At 41.0% G+C, this 17,109-nt stretch overlaps 1 protein-coding gene across 9 annotated transcripts in view; it reads right to left on the bottom strand.

Moving 5' to 3' along the window:
- Nucleotides 1-17,109, bottom strand: part of RBMS3 (RNA binding motif single stranded interacting protein 3) — an 814,140-nt gene that overhangs the window by 134,574 nt on the left and 662,457 nt on the right. For all 9 annotated transcript variants that reach the window (XM_055557071.1, XM_055557072.1, XM_055557069.1 and 6 more), the window contains exon 8: nt 13,174-13,220. In XM_055557071.1, the coding sequence (XP_055413046.1) occupies nt 13,174-13,220 (47 nt within the window). The remainder of the gene's footprint in view (nt 1-13,173; nt 13,221-17,109) is intronic.

Raw genomic sequence — 17,109 nt, 5'->3', positions numbered from 1 at the left:
TTTGTTGTGATCTACACAGTCAAAGGCTCTGGCATAGTCAATAAAGCAGAAATAGATGGTTTTCTAGAACGCTCTTGCTCTTTCGATGATCCAGCGAATGTTAGCAATTTGATCTCTGGTTCCTCTGCCTTTTCTAAAACCACCTTGAACATCTGGAAGTTCATGGTTCACGTATTGCTGAAGCCTGGCTTGGAGAATTTTGAGCATTACTTTACTAGCGTGTGATATGAGTGCAATTGTGCGGTAGTTTGAGCATTCTTTGGCATTGCCTTTCTTAGGGATTGGAATGAAAACTGACCTTTTCCAGTTGTGTGGCCACTGCTGAATTTTCCAAATTTGCTGGCATAATGAGTGCAGCACTTTCACAGCATCATCTTTTAGGATTTGAAATAGTTCAACTGGAATTCCATCATCTCTGGTAGCTTTGTTCATAGTGATGCTTCCTAAGGCCCACTTGACTTCATATTCCAGGATGTCTGGCTTTAGGTGAGTGATCACACCATCGTGATTATCTGGGTTGTGAAGATCTATTTTGTACAGTTCTTTTGTGTATTCTTGCCACCTCTCCTTAATATCTTCTGCTTCTCTTAGGTCCATACCATTTCTGTCCTTAATCGAGCCCATCTTTGCATGAAATGTTCCCTTGGCATCGCAAAGTCAATTGAATTACTACTTTTAGTTTAGTTTCTTTTCTTTTTAAAAATAGTTCATGCCTGAGTTCGGAATTTCGGAGACAAAAGCCTCATCATCCTCGGAATTCTCTGATGTTTTGAATAGAGAATCTCATGAGTCACCTTTCTAAAGAAGCATTCCACAAGAACCCCACTGAGTGTAGGGGGGCTAGATTTCAATGTTTCCAGGGTTCAAAGAGTAAATTCTTTAAGCTTAGATTCTATAAAAGTCTCCAAGCAAGGATTATAGAACTAGAGTCTTAAATTGATCTAGGTTTCAACAAGGATTATAAGGTTAGGGTCTTTTGGTTAAAAAAAAATGTAGTTGAAAAAATTACTCCTTTACCCATTGCATTCTCTTTACTATCCATACCTACATCTACCTCATCTCTAAATCTGCTTTTGTGTAGTTTAGGAAAAATGAATATTGACTATGTAATGTACCTATTAGAATGATGAAATTAAAAAAAAGCCCATCCGAGCTGTCACAGATTTAGAGAAGGTGGAATTCTCTTTCATTGTTGGTGGAAATACAGCATGGTCCTGCCCTTTTAGAAAACAGCTTGGCAGTTTCACATAAAACTAAAATACACATAGCATATAACTGAAAAATCCCACTGATACATAGCAACTAAAGATAAATGAAAACTTGAGTTCACACAAAAACCTTGATGCAATTATTTACAGCAGCTTTGATACTTGCCAAAAACTGGAAACAAGCCAAATATCCTTCAACTGAACAGATAAACAACATATAGCCCATCCATATATGGGGAGGCTACTTAACAATTAAAATGAAAGAAACCCTGGTATATTTAACATGGTGAATCTTAAATGAATTATGCTAAATGAGAGCTCTCAGACTCAAAAGACTTTATATTTTATATCTATTTGTATAATGGTATAGAAAATGAGAAACTATACAGACCAAAACCAAATAACAGATGCCGAAGGCTAGAGTTAAGGGGGAGTCTGACCACAGAGACACACGAGAGAATTTTGGGAAATGATGTAACTGTTTCTTCGTTGTTCCATAGTGTGCTTTTCAGACCTCATAAAACTGTACCCTATTAAGAGTGTATATATGAATTACTTTTAACAAATCTGACTTTTAAAAAGACAATTACTATGCAAGAAAACATCTATTCTTCCACTTAAAAAAAAAAAACTGTATTGAAGGATTTACTATGTGTACCAAAGATGGGTAAGGCATTCATTTGAGTTTCTCTCGTTAACCACTTAACTTGAATCTCCTTTGTACATTAACCAGCCTAAATTCAGCCAATGGCTTTCCACTGCAATGAGAACAAAATCTGAATTCCTGGTATTGACTATTGCTAGCTCAGTAAGGCTACTGTCCATCTCTCTTCCTTGAGCCAACTAGGATCCAACCAACCACAATGACCTTCTGTCACATGAGCCTGTCATTTTCATCTTGGGCCACTGAGCTTATAATTCTCTCTACCTGGAATGCTTATTTCCCCAAATCTCCCTATAACAACCTCTTTTTCATTATTGGTTTCACTCAACTTTCCCTTCTTCTGAGAGGTCTATAGCTAACGTAGCAACCACCATCTCTGCCCCAATTCTTCTCTATTCCTTTCCTTGACTTTATTTTTGTTTTCCCCCATTGGCATTATCACTATTTGAAGTAGCCTTTAAAAAATGTCTTTATATATATACTATTGGCTGAATGTGTGTGTCCCTTTAAAATTCAAATGTTGAAGTCCTAACTCCCAGAGTGGCTGTATGTGGAGATGGGACCTCTAAGGAAGAAAGCAACATTAAATGAGCTCATGAGGGTGGGGCCCTAATCTCCCAGGGTTAGTGTCCTTAAAAGAAGAGATGCTCTGGAGAATTCTCTCTCTCTCCATACACGCACATGGGGGAAAGGCCGTGTGAGGACACAGTGAGAAAACAGCCTTGGAAAAGCCAGGAAAACCGTCCTCACCCGAGACTTAATCAGCCAGATCTTGATCATGGACTTCTAGCCTCCATAACTGTGAGGAAATTTATTTCTGTTGTTTAAACCCACATGATCAATGGCTTTTTTTTTTTTTTTTTTAACAGCAGTTGTGCTGACTAATGCAATGCATTTATTGGTTATTTCTCCCTCTAGAATGTTGGCTTCAAGAGAGTTGAGGACACCTGGACTTTGCTGCCTAGGACAGAGCCTGGGGCATAATAAATATAGGCATACCTCATTTTATTATGCTTTGCTTTAGTGTACTTCAAAGATACTGTGCTACTGCTAAGTCACTTCAATCGTGTCCGACTCTGTGTGACCCCATAGACGGCAGCCCACCAGGCTCCCCCATCCCTGGGATTCTCCAGGCAAGAACACTGGAGTGGGTTGCCATTTCCTTCTCCAATGCATGAAAGTGAAAAGTGAAAGTGAAGTCGCTTAGTCGTGTCTGACTCTTAGCGACCCCATGGACTGCAGCCTACCAGGCTCCTCCGTCCATGGGATTTTCCAGGCAAGAGTACTGGAGTGGGGTGCCATTGCCTTCTCCGCAAAGATACTGTGATTTTTACAAATTGAAGGTTTGTGGTAACTGTGCATTGTGAGATGATGATTAGTGTTTTGAACAATAAGATATTTTTAATTGAGGTATATACATAATTTTTGTAGACATAATGTTTTGCAAACTAACATTCTACAGCCTAGTCTAAACAGAACTTTTATATGCACTTTTAAAATTGTGTGACTCATTTTATTGAGATATTTGCTTTGTTGCAGTGGTCTGGACCTGAACTCACAGTATCTCCAAGGTATGCTGCTAAGTCACTTCAGTCATGTCTGACTCTGTGAGACCCCATAGACGGCAGCCCACCAGGCTCCCCCATCCCTGGGATTCTCCAGGCAAGAACACTGGAGTGGGTTGCCATTTCCTTCTCCAATGCATGAAAGTGAAAAGTGAAAGTGAAGTCGCTCAGTCGTGTCTGACCCTTAGCGACCCCATGGACTGCAGCCCACCATGCTCTTCTGTCCATGGGACTTTCCAGGCAGGAGTACTGGAGTGGGGTGCCATTGCCTTCTCCGATCTATGCTTAATACCTGATGGCTGACTGAATGAATAAATGAGTGCAAAACAGCTTAGGGAGATAAGCAGTGATCATTGTAAAGGATGGCCAATGTCAAATGTGTGGAGACACAGAAGATGCCATCTGTTCAGATAGGAAGCTGAGAAGCGAGAACTGAGAAAGCTGGCTTACATCACAAATCACCTATCTGTACCTCTGTACATCTCAGTGAAAGCTTAAACTAATGCCCATTTTCTAGGCATATAGAGAAATTGATAATCAGAGAAAACAGACCTTTTCTACAAAAATCATGGTTTACATCTAGAAAACACACACACACACACACACACACACCCTTCAGGTTTTATCTTAGATCTTACTTATGAAGCAGTGAACAGAAAGATTTATGTGGGGTTCATAATGACCTAACAGGCACTCATGACCACTCCACTAACAGCCCTTTTCTCCATGTAGGTTTAACTTCTCTTAGAAACCTAGTCTCAGCCTTGCATACCAACAGCATAAATCATGCTTCACATTTTAGAGTGGCTGGTTTATTTTGCAAAATGTACCAAGTGGCATATTAAAAATGAAAGCAAAAAGGACTGGATGGACAGACAGCATTTACAGGGAACTTTACAGGAAAAAAAAAAAAAAGAGAGCAGAAGCAGAAAAACAGCCAAGTAAATGGATACCAACATAGAGAACCCTTAGGGGAAATTTTCATGCGTTTTTGTTCTATGTGCTCTAATCCTATCCATCGAACAAGAATGATATTTCATACTCCCCAGCAAGTTCCAATGCTGTCTGCCACTCAAATCAGAGAGTCATTTAGAACAGAAAATGGACTGGAAAGATCAGACTCAGTACACTATCTTGATCCCCTAATTCCGGTATTCTGAAATAAGCTCTCCCCAAGTCCAAACATAAACCAGATGACTTTACAGGAAAGCTTTGCTTAAACCATGACAAGAGAGGCTGTTATTGCATCTGAGGCTTAGAGTCACCATGTCTAAAGAAAATGCACCGAGCCGGCCTCCAAAGAGAGAGCTGCAGAATGAGTTTCCCAGTGAGCTGCAGAATGAGTTTCCCAGTCTCATCACTTGTTCTCAATCCCTGCCATGTATCCTTCATGGTTCACACAGCCTCCACATTTTAAAAGGAGAAGAAAGAAAAAGAACATCCAAATAAAAACTTCAAGCATAGGCATCCTATTTTGGGGGAACAGGAAAGGTGAAATTGACAGCACTTTAATTTTGTGGCTATAATAAGAAAGCTAAGGTCATTTGAAACATGTGACTATATTTTTATATCTGGTTATATTAATATATGCATTATGGGCTTCCCAGTTGGCTCAGTCATAAAGAATCTGCCTGCAAACGCAGGAGATACCCAAGATGTAGTTTCGATCCCTAGGTTGGGAATATCCCCTGGAGGAAAAAAATGGCAACCCACTACAATATTCTTCCCTGGAAAAATCCCATGCAGAGAGGAGTCCGGAGGTGTCACATGTCACTACAGTCCATGGTGTCACAAAGAGTCGGACATGGCTGAGCACACACGCATAGGTGCATCATGCCTTGCAAATGCTATTACAGAAAACTTGGAATGAGTTTTTAACTAACCATTTTTTCTGGAAAGAGTTTGCTAAGATATTTATTTGACAAAATGCACACAGTAAATTCACAGGTGTGGCAAGTGTTTCTTTTCTACACTGTCTTAAACAGAGACAGGAGCTTTCTTCCCAGGACCTAGAGATGTTTTTGGTTGTCACAACTGGGTCAGGGGGCTGCTCCTGGCATCGAGTTGATAGAGGTCTGGGATGCTGCTAAACACAGGACAGTTCCCACCAAAAAAATGATATGATCCAACATGATACTCATGTCAAGGTTGAGAAGCTTTTCTTGGGAATGTTGACTAGTTACTCTGGAGAGGTTTCACGTGAAAAAGTTCCAAATGTCAAAGGGACTGAGAGGTTTACTTAAGCAAAATCTATCCGTAGAACTCTGAGCTGGCTTCTGAAAAAAGTCATAATTTTAGGGAACGTAAAGGGTTATTTGGTTTTCTGTCTTTTAAAGCAAGTGGGCTCCAGAAGCCCAGAGAATGGAAGTCTAGGTCACTAAGAGGACATTATTTTACCTGCAGAAGAGCCATCTCCAGGGAATTTGGCAGTCAGTAGTGAAATCTTATTTCACTGACAATAAAAATAACACGAATGTATCAATAACCCCAGGGTAGGATTTTTTTTTTAACTCCAAAAAATCACACACAATCCTATATGCACACTGAAATAAATAGTGCTGCTTTGTTTTCACGTCCACGGGCAATTTTGCTGGAGTCAGAACCATGAATCCTCGGGGCAACCCTACAGCACAAGATTAATAAGGCACTGGTCATCTTTATTGTAATACCAACTATCTTTCGCATTACATTCCTTTCCTAGCGTAGTAAGATCTGGTTTCTGTATCACTTAATATCAAATGCCATAAAAACAGCTGGCAAACCAAGGCTGTAGAAAACATTTTCCTCCCACATCTCTCCCAAGAATACATTTTATTCAAATCAAACAATCCAAAAGGCATTTACACAGCAGACCTCAGTGAAAAGGGCACAGGAAAAGACGAGATTTTGACTGGGGAAGGAATTATTTCCCACCTCTTATGCTCATATTTGAAAGTGATGGGATTTCATATTGGACTGTTAAAAAAGCAATAGGCCAGTAGTAATAACACATTATAGAGTTATGCCAGATAGCTCTGAAAGAAGAATGAGCATTTTTATTCTCCTAAGTTGACCTACAGTAAAAAAAAGTACCAGGTGGTTTCCTTTTCCATTGCAACCCAGAAACCTCTTCACTGTAACCTTCAAAGCCTTAGATACAAGTGACATGGAACTGATTTGTTTAAAGTGATCATTTGGGTAGATTTAAGCAGATGACATGACTGACAATTTCTGCCACCTACACTCAAACTGCTCAGAGACACCATGGTCCACATTTACATTTACAAATGTTTGTTCTTCATTAGAGAAAAATCAAGCTAAATTTGGGAGTACTTATTTCAGTTTTATGTTGCTGTATAAACATTGAAGTTATGGAATTCAGAACATTTAACAGTTTATACAACTGAGCTACCAGACACCCCAGACACGTCTGAATTTGATACTCAGAAGCCCCCATGACTGAGCGCAGTTCTAGGATGCTCCAGGATTACAAAATACGTCCTTTGAATAAAAAGAAAAATTGAAGTATATGTGATTTACAATGTTGCATTAATTTCTAATGTATAGCATAGTGACTCAGTTACACACACACACACACACACATACATGCACACACACACACACATTGTCTTCACTACTCTTTTCCATTATGGCTGATCACAGGATATAGTCTCCTGTGCTATAGTAGAACTTGTTGTTTTCCCCTTCTATGTATAATATCTGCAACCCCACACCCCCAGTCTGTCCCTCCCCCCCTTTCCCTCCCCCTTGACAACCACATAGAATTTCCATATCATCCAGCAATCCCACTGCTGGACATATATCTGGAAAAAACTAGCACTCAAAAAGATAAACCATGTTCTTAAATGTGACATGCCACCGAGAGGACAAGCTCATGTCCCTGCTCCATCAAGAGGCCTTCCACATCTCTTGCTAGAATGTAACTGCTTTTACTCTGTGGTCCTGTGACCATTTATTTTGATGTTTTTTGTGAAAAGAATAGAAAAATGCAAACAGTGAAAGGTAAGTCTCCCTATCACCCCTCCTTCTCAGCACTCTGTTGGTCCTCCCCAGAGACGACTGTTACCATGTCTCGTGTCTTCCTTCAGAAATACTTTGTACATCTGAAAGGTAAGACATCATAAAACTCAAAGCACTCTTTGCATCTTTCACAATACTACTGGCATCATATCTAGAATTTGTGTGCATGTCCATTGTTCCTGATAGGATGCGAACTTTTTTTTCAAATCTGCATCATCAACATGATTTTAAACAGTACAACAGATATGAAAGAAAAGCAGTTTGTTGAACGGAGTCATCATTAAGCCATCTTTAACAATATTAACTGGATTGGCGTTGGTTGCAACTGTATCTTTGGATATGTTTTTCCTACATCAAATGGGATCAGTTTCTTCTCTACAGCAATAAATATTTATGCCTCTGTTAGCTTCCTACTCTCCCTCTAAGTTAGGTTTGCCTACTGGATCGAATGGGCTTCCAGGGTGGGCTCTAGTGGTGAAGAAACTGCTGCCAAAGCAGGAGACATAAGAGACGCAGGTTCGATCCCTGGGTCAGGAAGATCTCTGGAGGAGGGCATGGCAACCCACGCCAGCATTCTTGCCTACAGAATCCCATAGAGAGAGGAGCCTGGTGGGCTACAAACAGTCCATGGGGTCACAAAGAGTTGGAGACAACTGAAGTGACTTAGCACGCACGCAGGCACTGGACTGAATACATGGGTATAAATATGGAATAAATACTTTACTCTGGAAATTCACATTCGATCCCTTCATATGCTGAATTTTCTAAATCAGTTTCCACATCTTTAAGAGGTACATGCTGACAATAAGTCAAGAAACAGGATATTGAGGAAACATATGTGGTTATTTTGACATCTTAACATCCACAGAAATGATTATATGTTTCCATATAAGGCAATTAAAACCCAAAAGACCAAAATATTTTAAAAAACTCGTGTATATAAAGAAATACCAAGTGAATAAGGTTAATTAACTACAATTTTGCTGTTCCTTCCATTTTATGATATGAAATTTCTACCTTCTTGATAGCAACACAGTGCATAATCTAATGCTTCCAAAATTCCATTCTTAACCCAGGACACGAACAACTCTTGTGCAGTTTGGCTTCTTTGGATGAAACTGGAGGTTGCATTTAAAGGTAATCAGATTAGGGTGTTACATGAGAACAGAGTGGCTTGATACCAGGAAGGGGGCTGGGTTACCTAATGCCACTTTGCTGCAGTCAAGCAGATGCCATCAGTAACATTTTCTATTTCTGATTTGGCATTCATACTACCATGTTAAACAGTCTGTAGAGAAAAATAAGACATGGAACCTGCCTTCAGATTTGATAGTCCATCAGAGAAATAAATATGATGTCAAGAGCTATGTGATAAAAAGGCTGTTACTGTGTCGTGTACATGTGTGTGCTAAGTCGTTTCAATCGTGTCCAACTCTTTGCGACCCTGTGGACTGTAGCCTGCTACGCTCCTCTGTCCAGGGGATTCTCCTGGCAAGAATACTGGAGCGGATTGCCGTGCCTTCCTCCAGGAGATCGTTGCAACCCAGGATCTAACCCGTGTCTCCTCACGTCTCCTGCATTGGCAGGCGGCTTCTTTACCACTAGTACCGCCTGGGAGGCCCTTGCTGCATGACAGTCGCTTGAAATGCAGTGTAACAATCGTGTCAGCTTTGACAGGGGCCACACTGTGCCACAGGGGGTCCTTTAATCCTTACAACGTCTTATGAAAACTTACTCTCACTGGCATCTCCACTTCACAGAGGGGGAAACTGAAGCACAGAAGACTTGCCTACATGTGGAAAACAACTGAATGCACGCCTGGGCAGGCTGGCTCTGGAGTCTGCACTTCTAACCACTGCTCACATGTTTCTCTTGTGACTAATTGTGTAATTAGCTCTGCCTGGTATGATTTAATGGTGTTCTCTAAAGGAGAGAAATAAAAGAAAGAAGGAAAGGAAGAAATATCACCATTCTCTGCAGGCAGAGAGAACTCCATGAGCAACAAGACTCACGGGTTAACATAACATGAGATGCTCTGAGAATCAAGAAAGGTCCAATTCAGTTGCAGGAACCAAATCATGAAATTCTTCTGGTGCCGCTCTGCAAAGTTTGAGTTTTGTTCTGCATTTAATAAAGTCCATGTAATACTTTAAGCCAGGCAGGTAGATGATTACTTGTTACTTTTTGCTTTAAAAAAATATTCAGAAAGCAATGTGAAAATGGTTTGGTACTCAGTTATATCAGAGGCAGATAAAAGCTTAGTACAGGTAGGGAATGATAATTAAATGAACTCAACCAGTGGCAGGGAGACAGCTGGTTTGAAGATGCAGTTAAAAGAGAGATAGAAGAAGTCTTAATGACCAATTTTATCATTAGGAGTGTTGTAGGAGAGAAGGCCCAGAGAACTGGAATTATGACTTAAATGGCTTTAGAGTGAACTTTTTAAAAACTGTAAGAAGTATTTTGATGTTTTTCATTTATTTGGTTTGTATTATGAAGGACTGATGAAGACAAAGCCCTCAGTTGGGGTCAGGACATCCAGGAGCAGCGGCCAGTGCAGTGAGAGACACAGGTGATGGTTCCCTGCGGCTAGTTATAAACTTGAACTTGGGAGTCTTCAGTTCCCAAAAGCAGGAGGAGTGGATGAGAAACAGCGTGAGAAAGGGCTAAACCCTGAGAAAGATCAGTACAAGTGGGCAGAAGGGGAATTCACAGACACCAGAGGAGCAGTGCAAGGGGAGGGCAAGGAGGATCCGCAAAGGAGATGTGTGTGTGTGTGTGTGTGTGTGTGTGTGTGTGTGCTAAGTCGCTCAGTCATGTCTGACTCTTTGCAACCCTCTGTCTGTACCTGTTCTTGCGAGTCTCCAGGCAAGAACACTGGAGTAGGTTGCCATGCCCTCCTCCAGGGGATCTTCCCCACCCAGGGATCGAACCCACGTCTCTTGCAGCTCCTGTACTGCAGGTAGATTCTTTACTGCTGAGCCACTGGGGAAGCCCCATTAGAGGCAACACAGGAAGACAATGTGTAAAGAATACTAAAACTGTTTACCAGTAAAGAAAAAGCAAAAATAGTGTGGTCACTACAAGTTATGGGCAGAAGATTGTTTTGTTTTTTGACTGCACAACACAGCATGCAGGATCTTTGTTCCCTGACCAGGGATTGAACCTCTATCCCCTGCACTGGAAGCATGGAGTTTTATCCACTGCACCACTAGGGAAGTTCAGAAAAGGACAGCTTTGTTTCTGCCCTCTTTATAGGTGAGAGAGACTTGACTTTTACAGGCTGAAAGGAATATTCAGTGGACAAGGCAACGTTGAAGACAGGGACTACTGGATGATACAAAGTTCTTTATCAGATGAGAGTACATAAAATCAAGAAGATGGTATCCTGAGCATCTTAACTGCAATTTTCTTCCTGAGGGAAATGTTCATTGTTGTTAAAGTCTAAGCGGGCAGTGGGAGAGGATGAACCACTTTTGCAACTGTTCAAATAGTTCAAAGGATGCAATGTTCTGCTGTTAGTATAAAGTACACAGAGACAGACATCACAGAGAGGATGCTGGAAGGTGGATGTATATACCTGAGTTGACCTCTGTACAGTGTAAATGGTGACCTTGGAGGGAGACACAGTCCCCGGGGACCAGGCAGTCCTCATGGCATCTAACGGCACCACCAGAGTTCAGACTGTGGCTGCTCAGATTACAGGTTGAAACCCCAATTTTTTCTCTTCAGGTTTTTCATGAGTCACAGTGAAAGCCTGGACACTTAGGCCTTTGGGGAAAGATTCAGACTTTAAATTGTGCATTGGAAAGATGACCGACTATAGCAAAGCATAAACTCATTCCAGCCCAGGCCTAGGACACGGGGGCGTCTCTAATAATTGACCTTGAACCTTGGGCAGGAAGATCTTTATAAGAAGCAGATGTATGGATATATAGTACAGACAGGTAGATGGATTCACATATTTATACACACGTATGCTGCTGCTGCTGCTGCTACTGCTGCTGCTAAGTCGCTTCAGTCGTGTCCGACTCTTTGACCCCATAGACGGCAGCCCACCAGGCTTCCCCATCCCTGGGATTCTCCAGGCAAGAACACTAGAGCAGGTTGCCATTTCCTGCTCCAGTGCATGAAAGTGAAAATTGAAAGTGAAGTCGCTCAGTCACGTCCGACCCTCAGCAACCCCATGCACTGCAGCCTACCAGACTCCTCCATCCATGGGATTTTCCAGGCAAGAGTACTGGAGTGGGGTGCCATTGCCTTCTCCGATACACACATATACATGTATGCAAACACAAATACTTGCTGAATTTAGTTAATGAACATGTATATTAATTCAATTATTTCTATTTTCCAGTGTGCATATACATTTCTAATTGTAATTACAAGTATTTTTACATATATTAGACTCCAAGAACATGTACTATTAAATTACAAATATAAATTACTTGGTACATAGTATGTGTTCAATAAATGTCATGCCCTTACATTACACGCCTGTCTTCTGTCACTCTCTCTGAGCATATAATGCCATATTCTGTGTCTTTTGAATTAACTATGTTATCTTCTCGGCTATACAGTATGACTCTAGAGGGATTCATTCTCTGTATCTTTATTTCTTGTCTTTACTTTCTGACCACCATGTTTAGAGTGCCTTGTTGGAAATAAGAGAAGGCTTACTGGATAAATGGAGAGATATCATTACTTTTTGCCCCTAGAGAAGTTTTAATCAACATGGGACGAAGGAATAGATCTCTACCCTAGACTATTGTCTGTGTTGACTCTTTCATGGATGGTAGACCATGAGTTTCTTGAGCCCCTGTTTTACACAGATGTATTGTTTTTTTTAAAGCCTATAGAGCATAATACTGTGCTTGGAAGACTTATTGGATGTTTACTGAGTGACTGAATAAATGACCCTCTAAGCTGACCAAACAGAAAATGGAGTTACATTCCTTCTATCCTCTAGGTTGATCTTAAATGAGATCTTCATTCTGACTAATTCTTTAGAGACTGAAAGACAGAAAACTGAAAGCCATGGAGAAATCTAAGATAAAAGACTGAAAATAAGAATAATAATTATTCTTCAATTTGTTGGTTCATTGCAGGATGGCCAAAGTAAAGGAAAGAAATTGGAAAGTAAGAAGAAAGTTTCAACCAAAGACTATTCAGAATGACAGAATTTTAAAGATGCTGGATTATGTAGCTGAAGTCTGATTTTTTTCAGAGGAAAAGTTTAGGCTATATTAATTGTTCTAAGTAAGAGTCTGCAAACTTCCAGATGCTTATTAAAATGGAGTATGAAAATACAATCACCGTGTCACTTACTTGATTCTGTGTGTTACCCTTCCTCTGAGAGCCAGAGGCAAGCATAGAGGCTTTATTAATGTTGAAATGAGCCTGGGCACAGGCTACGATTATTACCTGGCAGAAGCGACACTCTGACCCTAGAGAAACAGACACTTCTCCCTTCACATCACTCTTTCTCAGGTGACAGGGGAGAGAAAGATGAATATGGACAGAAGCTTTGTAAGCATGCGTGATGCCACTGAAATCAGAGTCACTCACAGGAAGAAAAGAAATACACTGATGAGAAAGGTTTGATTAACATTTTTGTTTAGAACAAAAAGAAAGATTTGAACATTTTTCTCCAGTACTGATTTCAGAGTTCAGAGATACCTTAGCAATTAAAACATAGAAAAAGTGATCTACTTACCCATTCTGTATGGCAGCTGTGGGGTCATAGGTCAGGGCCATGCCAGCCTGTATAATGGGGGGAAGAAGGGAGAAAATGGATCTTAATGTTTTTATGGTAATGTCCAAAGCATTCAGTACACACACACAGACTTTTTACCTGTACATTCTATGATTTAAGTTTACGTATTCCTATATATTTCTCCCCCTTTTACTGCCAAGCATTTTTACTACCTGAACACCAGAATCCAACATTGAGTTAGGGAATTTATATTATATATCCAGACAAACCAAAGAACAATGCATTTTGGATGGTCTCCATTTCTACTTCATATGCCATGTACTATCTAATCTGGTGTCCTTATAATTTCTCATTCTTTTCAAGAACACCTATTGTATATCTCCAAGCATGGGAAAAAAAAAGGTAAGAATGGATCCTGGGGTAAGAGTTAAAATAAATGCTACTTAAAATTCGTTTGACCTTTTAGAAGAAAGTGTTAAGAAAGATTTATTTTAAAATAGATTGCATGCCTCAGGGCATGCAGGCAATGAATCGTAGGGTGCTGTGCAACACCTTACTGGTACCTGTCCCACCCAGAGTGTAGAAAGGGAAGGTCATTTGCATGTGATGGAAACTCTTGGCCTTGTGGCTAACAAGGAGGTACTTTTGTTTTGTTTCCAAGGGAACACCGCCACTGAAAAACTACATTTCTATAACTGACAATCATTACAGAGAGGAATATAAACTTGATGATCGCTGACTGACATCTACATTTGCCCTTCATGCACACCATCACATCTCATCACCACAAGTGAAGTGAAAGTCACTAAGTTTTGTCTGATTCTTTGCAATCCCAAATACTATACAGTCCATGGAATTCTCCAGGCCAGGATACTGGAGTAGGTAGCCTTTCCCTTCTCCACAAGGACTCTATGAATAGGCAGAAGAAATATTTTCTTCATTTGATGGATGCAGACATGGAAGCCTAGAGGGGTCAAGTGACTTGTTCAAGGTCACAGGTTTGGAGGCAGAATCAGATTCCAACCCAACTCTTCCACTGGGCGTGCCTTTCCACAGCCCTGCGGAAGTGACTAGGATTTTGCATGAGCCCCCAGATCATCTCTCTGGGGCCATGTGGACCTACCACTCTTTGTCTTCCAGGACTGTCAGCCTAGTTATTGCTTGTGGGCAGACAGATAGGATGAAGCTGAAGGCTGACTAGGCTGTCCAGGCTGGACATTTTTTTTTTCCTTTTTTAAAAGGATGTCCAAGATCAATCACCTGGCTTGATGAAAGTGAAAATGAAAGTCACTCAGTCATGTCTGACTCTTTGCGACCCCGTGGACTATACAGTCCATGGAATTCTCCAGGCCACAATACTGGAGCGGGTAGCCATTCCCTTCTCCAGCGGATCTTCCCGACCCAGGAATTAAACCAGGGTCTCCTGCATTGCAGGCGGATTCTTTACCAGCTGAGCTACCAGGGAAGCGGGCTTGATAATGCACTATTGTTATATAAGATGTAACCATTGGGTGAGATGGAGTGTTGGGTAAACAGGAGCTCCTGTTCATTTCTTTCACAATTTCCTGTGAATATGTAATTGTTTCAAAATAAGTAAGAAAAAAATAAACTAGCTTTGAAGACTTTTGTAGAGGACTAAGAAAACCATAAAAACTTAAAAGAAAAAAGAGCTTTTGTGTTTGAATTTCTTTTCCAGTGCGGTTGAAGGTGGTTTTCCTATTCAGCTCATTGACTTCCTAAGATTTAACGCATAACTGAAATGAAAATTCTCAGGCTTTATAAGGTGGAGCCTGAAGTCCAGGATGGCCTGCTGCATTGAGCTTAGATGCATTGTTTTCCCTGAATAATTATTTAAAACTTATTATTAAGATTAGTATGAGGAACAAAAATGTAGAACCATTTATAAGTGGAACTGGCATAGAGGAAGCATACATAATTGAAATGAAGTTTGCAAACAAAGCTGAGACAGAGATGCACTGGGAACACAGGATTGCTGATAACTCTGGCTAAAGAAATACAATCTGATAGTGTGACAAGCTGAGGCCCAGGGAATGAGACGAGAATAAAAGAGTAGATATGAAGACAGATTTCTCCCACCTTGGGAGAAGCAAAGATACTGATGTCAAAGCATGTAGATTCTAAGTCTAAATTCTCCCCTGGATGGGCCTCCACCATGAGATGGGTGGAAGGCTGGCCAGAGGCTGAAGACCCCCCAGAAGCGACCTGTCCAGGCTAGACTCCATGGTTCTGGGTCCTCGAGATGATCTGTCTGAGATGAGATTTCCTGCTTAGAAACCCTAAGCTTCTCTCCTGTAACTTATCCAAGATGTAAGACAAAAGACAGAATGAAAAAAAAAAAACAGGCTGTGCACTCAGTAAAGATAGTGTTAGTTAATAGGAGATTCAGATGATCATTTTCAGATACAATGTTTAAATCCCAGGAAACTTGTAGGTAGCCAAGTTTATTTACTCCTTCTCCCTGAACTGTAGTGCTCAAAGACCAATGCTCCCCAGCCTTTCTTGACTTGTAAATTGTCATCAATATTCTCTTTTTATGCCATGTATATTTGTTTTGACAATGTTAAGTAAGGATTTTTTTTTTCTTTCACATTTGACTTGAATTCCTCATGGATTACAGTTGGCCAATAGGTCTAGCAAAGAATATGGTAATTATCACAAAATTCTATTGCTTTGTTGGATAGTATTTGATAATCAGAAAGTTTACACTGGCCTTTTCCTCCATCTTAAATCCCCATTCATCTTTTAGAAGATGGAAAGAATTAAATCGAAAGCCATATGATTCAGTGGAAAGGATACATGTTTTGGACCTGGGTTCAAGTCTTAGCTCTGTTGCTTTCTGGCACTGGGACCGTGGGCGAGTTATTTCACTTATTTGAGCCTCAGTTTCCTTAACTGGTATATGGGATGGCAACATCTATGTCATACGATTGTTGTAAAATGTGAAAGATATTACATTTGTGAAGTGCCTTGCACAGTGCCTAGACACAAGTCACACATGTACATATTATTCTGACACAAAGCAACGCATGCTAAGCACCCCGTGAGAGAATGGATAAAGCGTAGAGTGGACAGGCCAGGGTGCTCCGGGAAGACAGCAGGAGGAGGCAGATTTGAGTGGAACCTTGAGGATGGTTAGGATTTCCATAGATGGAGATAAGAGGTGGGGGCCAGCTCAGGCAGAAGAGTTATCATGGAAAAAGTCTTGTGAATAAAAAGGGCAAGGTGGATAGTCCCCTTGGAGTAGAACATTGGTGAGAACAGTCGAAAGTAAGATTTGGAAGGAAAAGAGGAAAGTCTTGATTGCTTGGCTCCTATTGGGTAATCACTGATCATTTTTTCAGGTAGAAAAATGATTCAAAGATGGCCTGAGAGACGTCGCTGATGGTCCCGTGGTGAAGAATCCGCCCTGCAATGCAGGGGGCACAGGCTCAGTCCCTGCTTCAGGAAACTCAGACCTCACATGCTGTGGAGCAACTAAGCCCTCAAGCCCCAACTACTCAGCCTGCTTGATACAGTGAAGATTTCACATACTACGGACAACTAATAGCCGATGTTGTCAAATAGATAAATAAATATTGCTTAAAATGAGAGACTGGACAACAAGAAATAGCATGAACCCCCTGAAAACAGAGGAGAAATCTCGAGTGATGGGTGACTAGGGTAGACACTGGGGGACAGGGACGTAGAGAGAAACCAAGGCACGGATGAACCCAAGTTTCATCTACTTCATAATTTCGTCTGGGGTCAGTCGTGCCTCTGAGGATCTTTGGCAAGAGGACACCACCAGAGATCAGCATTTGGAACACTGGGTTACAAGGCAAGACATGGGTTAAACAAAGGGGTGTTTGAGCATAACCCACTGGCTGCCTGTCACAGCACAATAGCTGACACGGGCTGCACCTGGTTTTCATTTCA

The sequence above is a fragment of the Bubalus kerabau genome, chromosome 20 (assembly GCF_029407905.1).
Source record: "Bubalus kerabau isolate K-KA32 ecotype Philippines breed swamp buffalo chromosome 20, PCC_UOA_SB_1v2, whole genome shotgun sequence".
NCBI lineage: Eukaryota > Metazoa > Chordata > Mammalia > Artiodactyla > Bovidae > Bubalus > Bubalus kerabau.
Note: the sequence above shows the minus strand (reverse complement) of the source record. Positions and strands in the feature narration are given on the sequence as shown.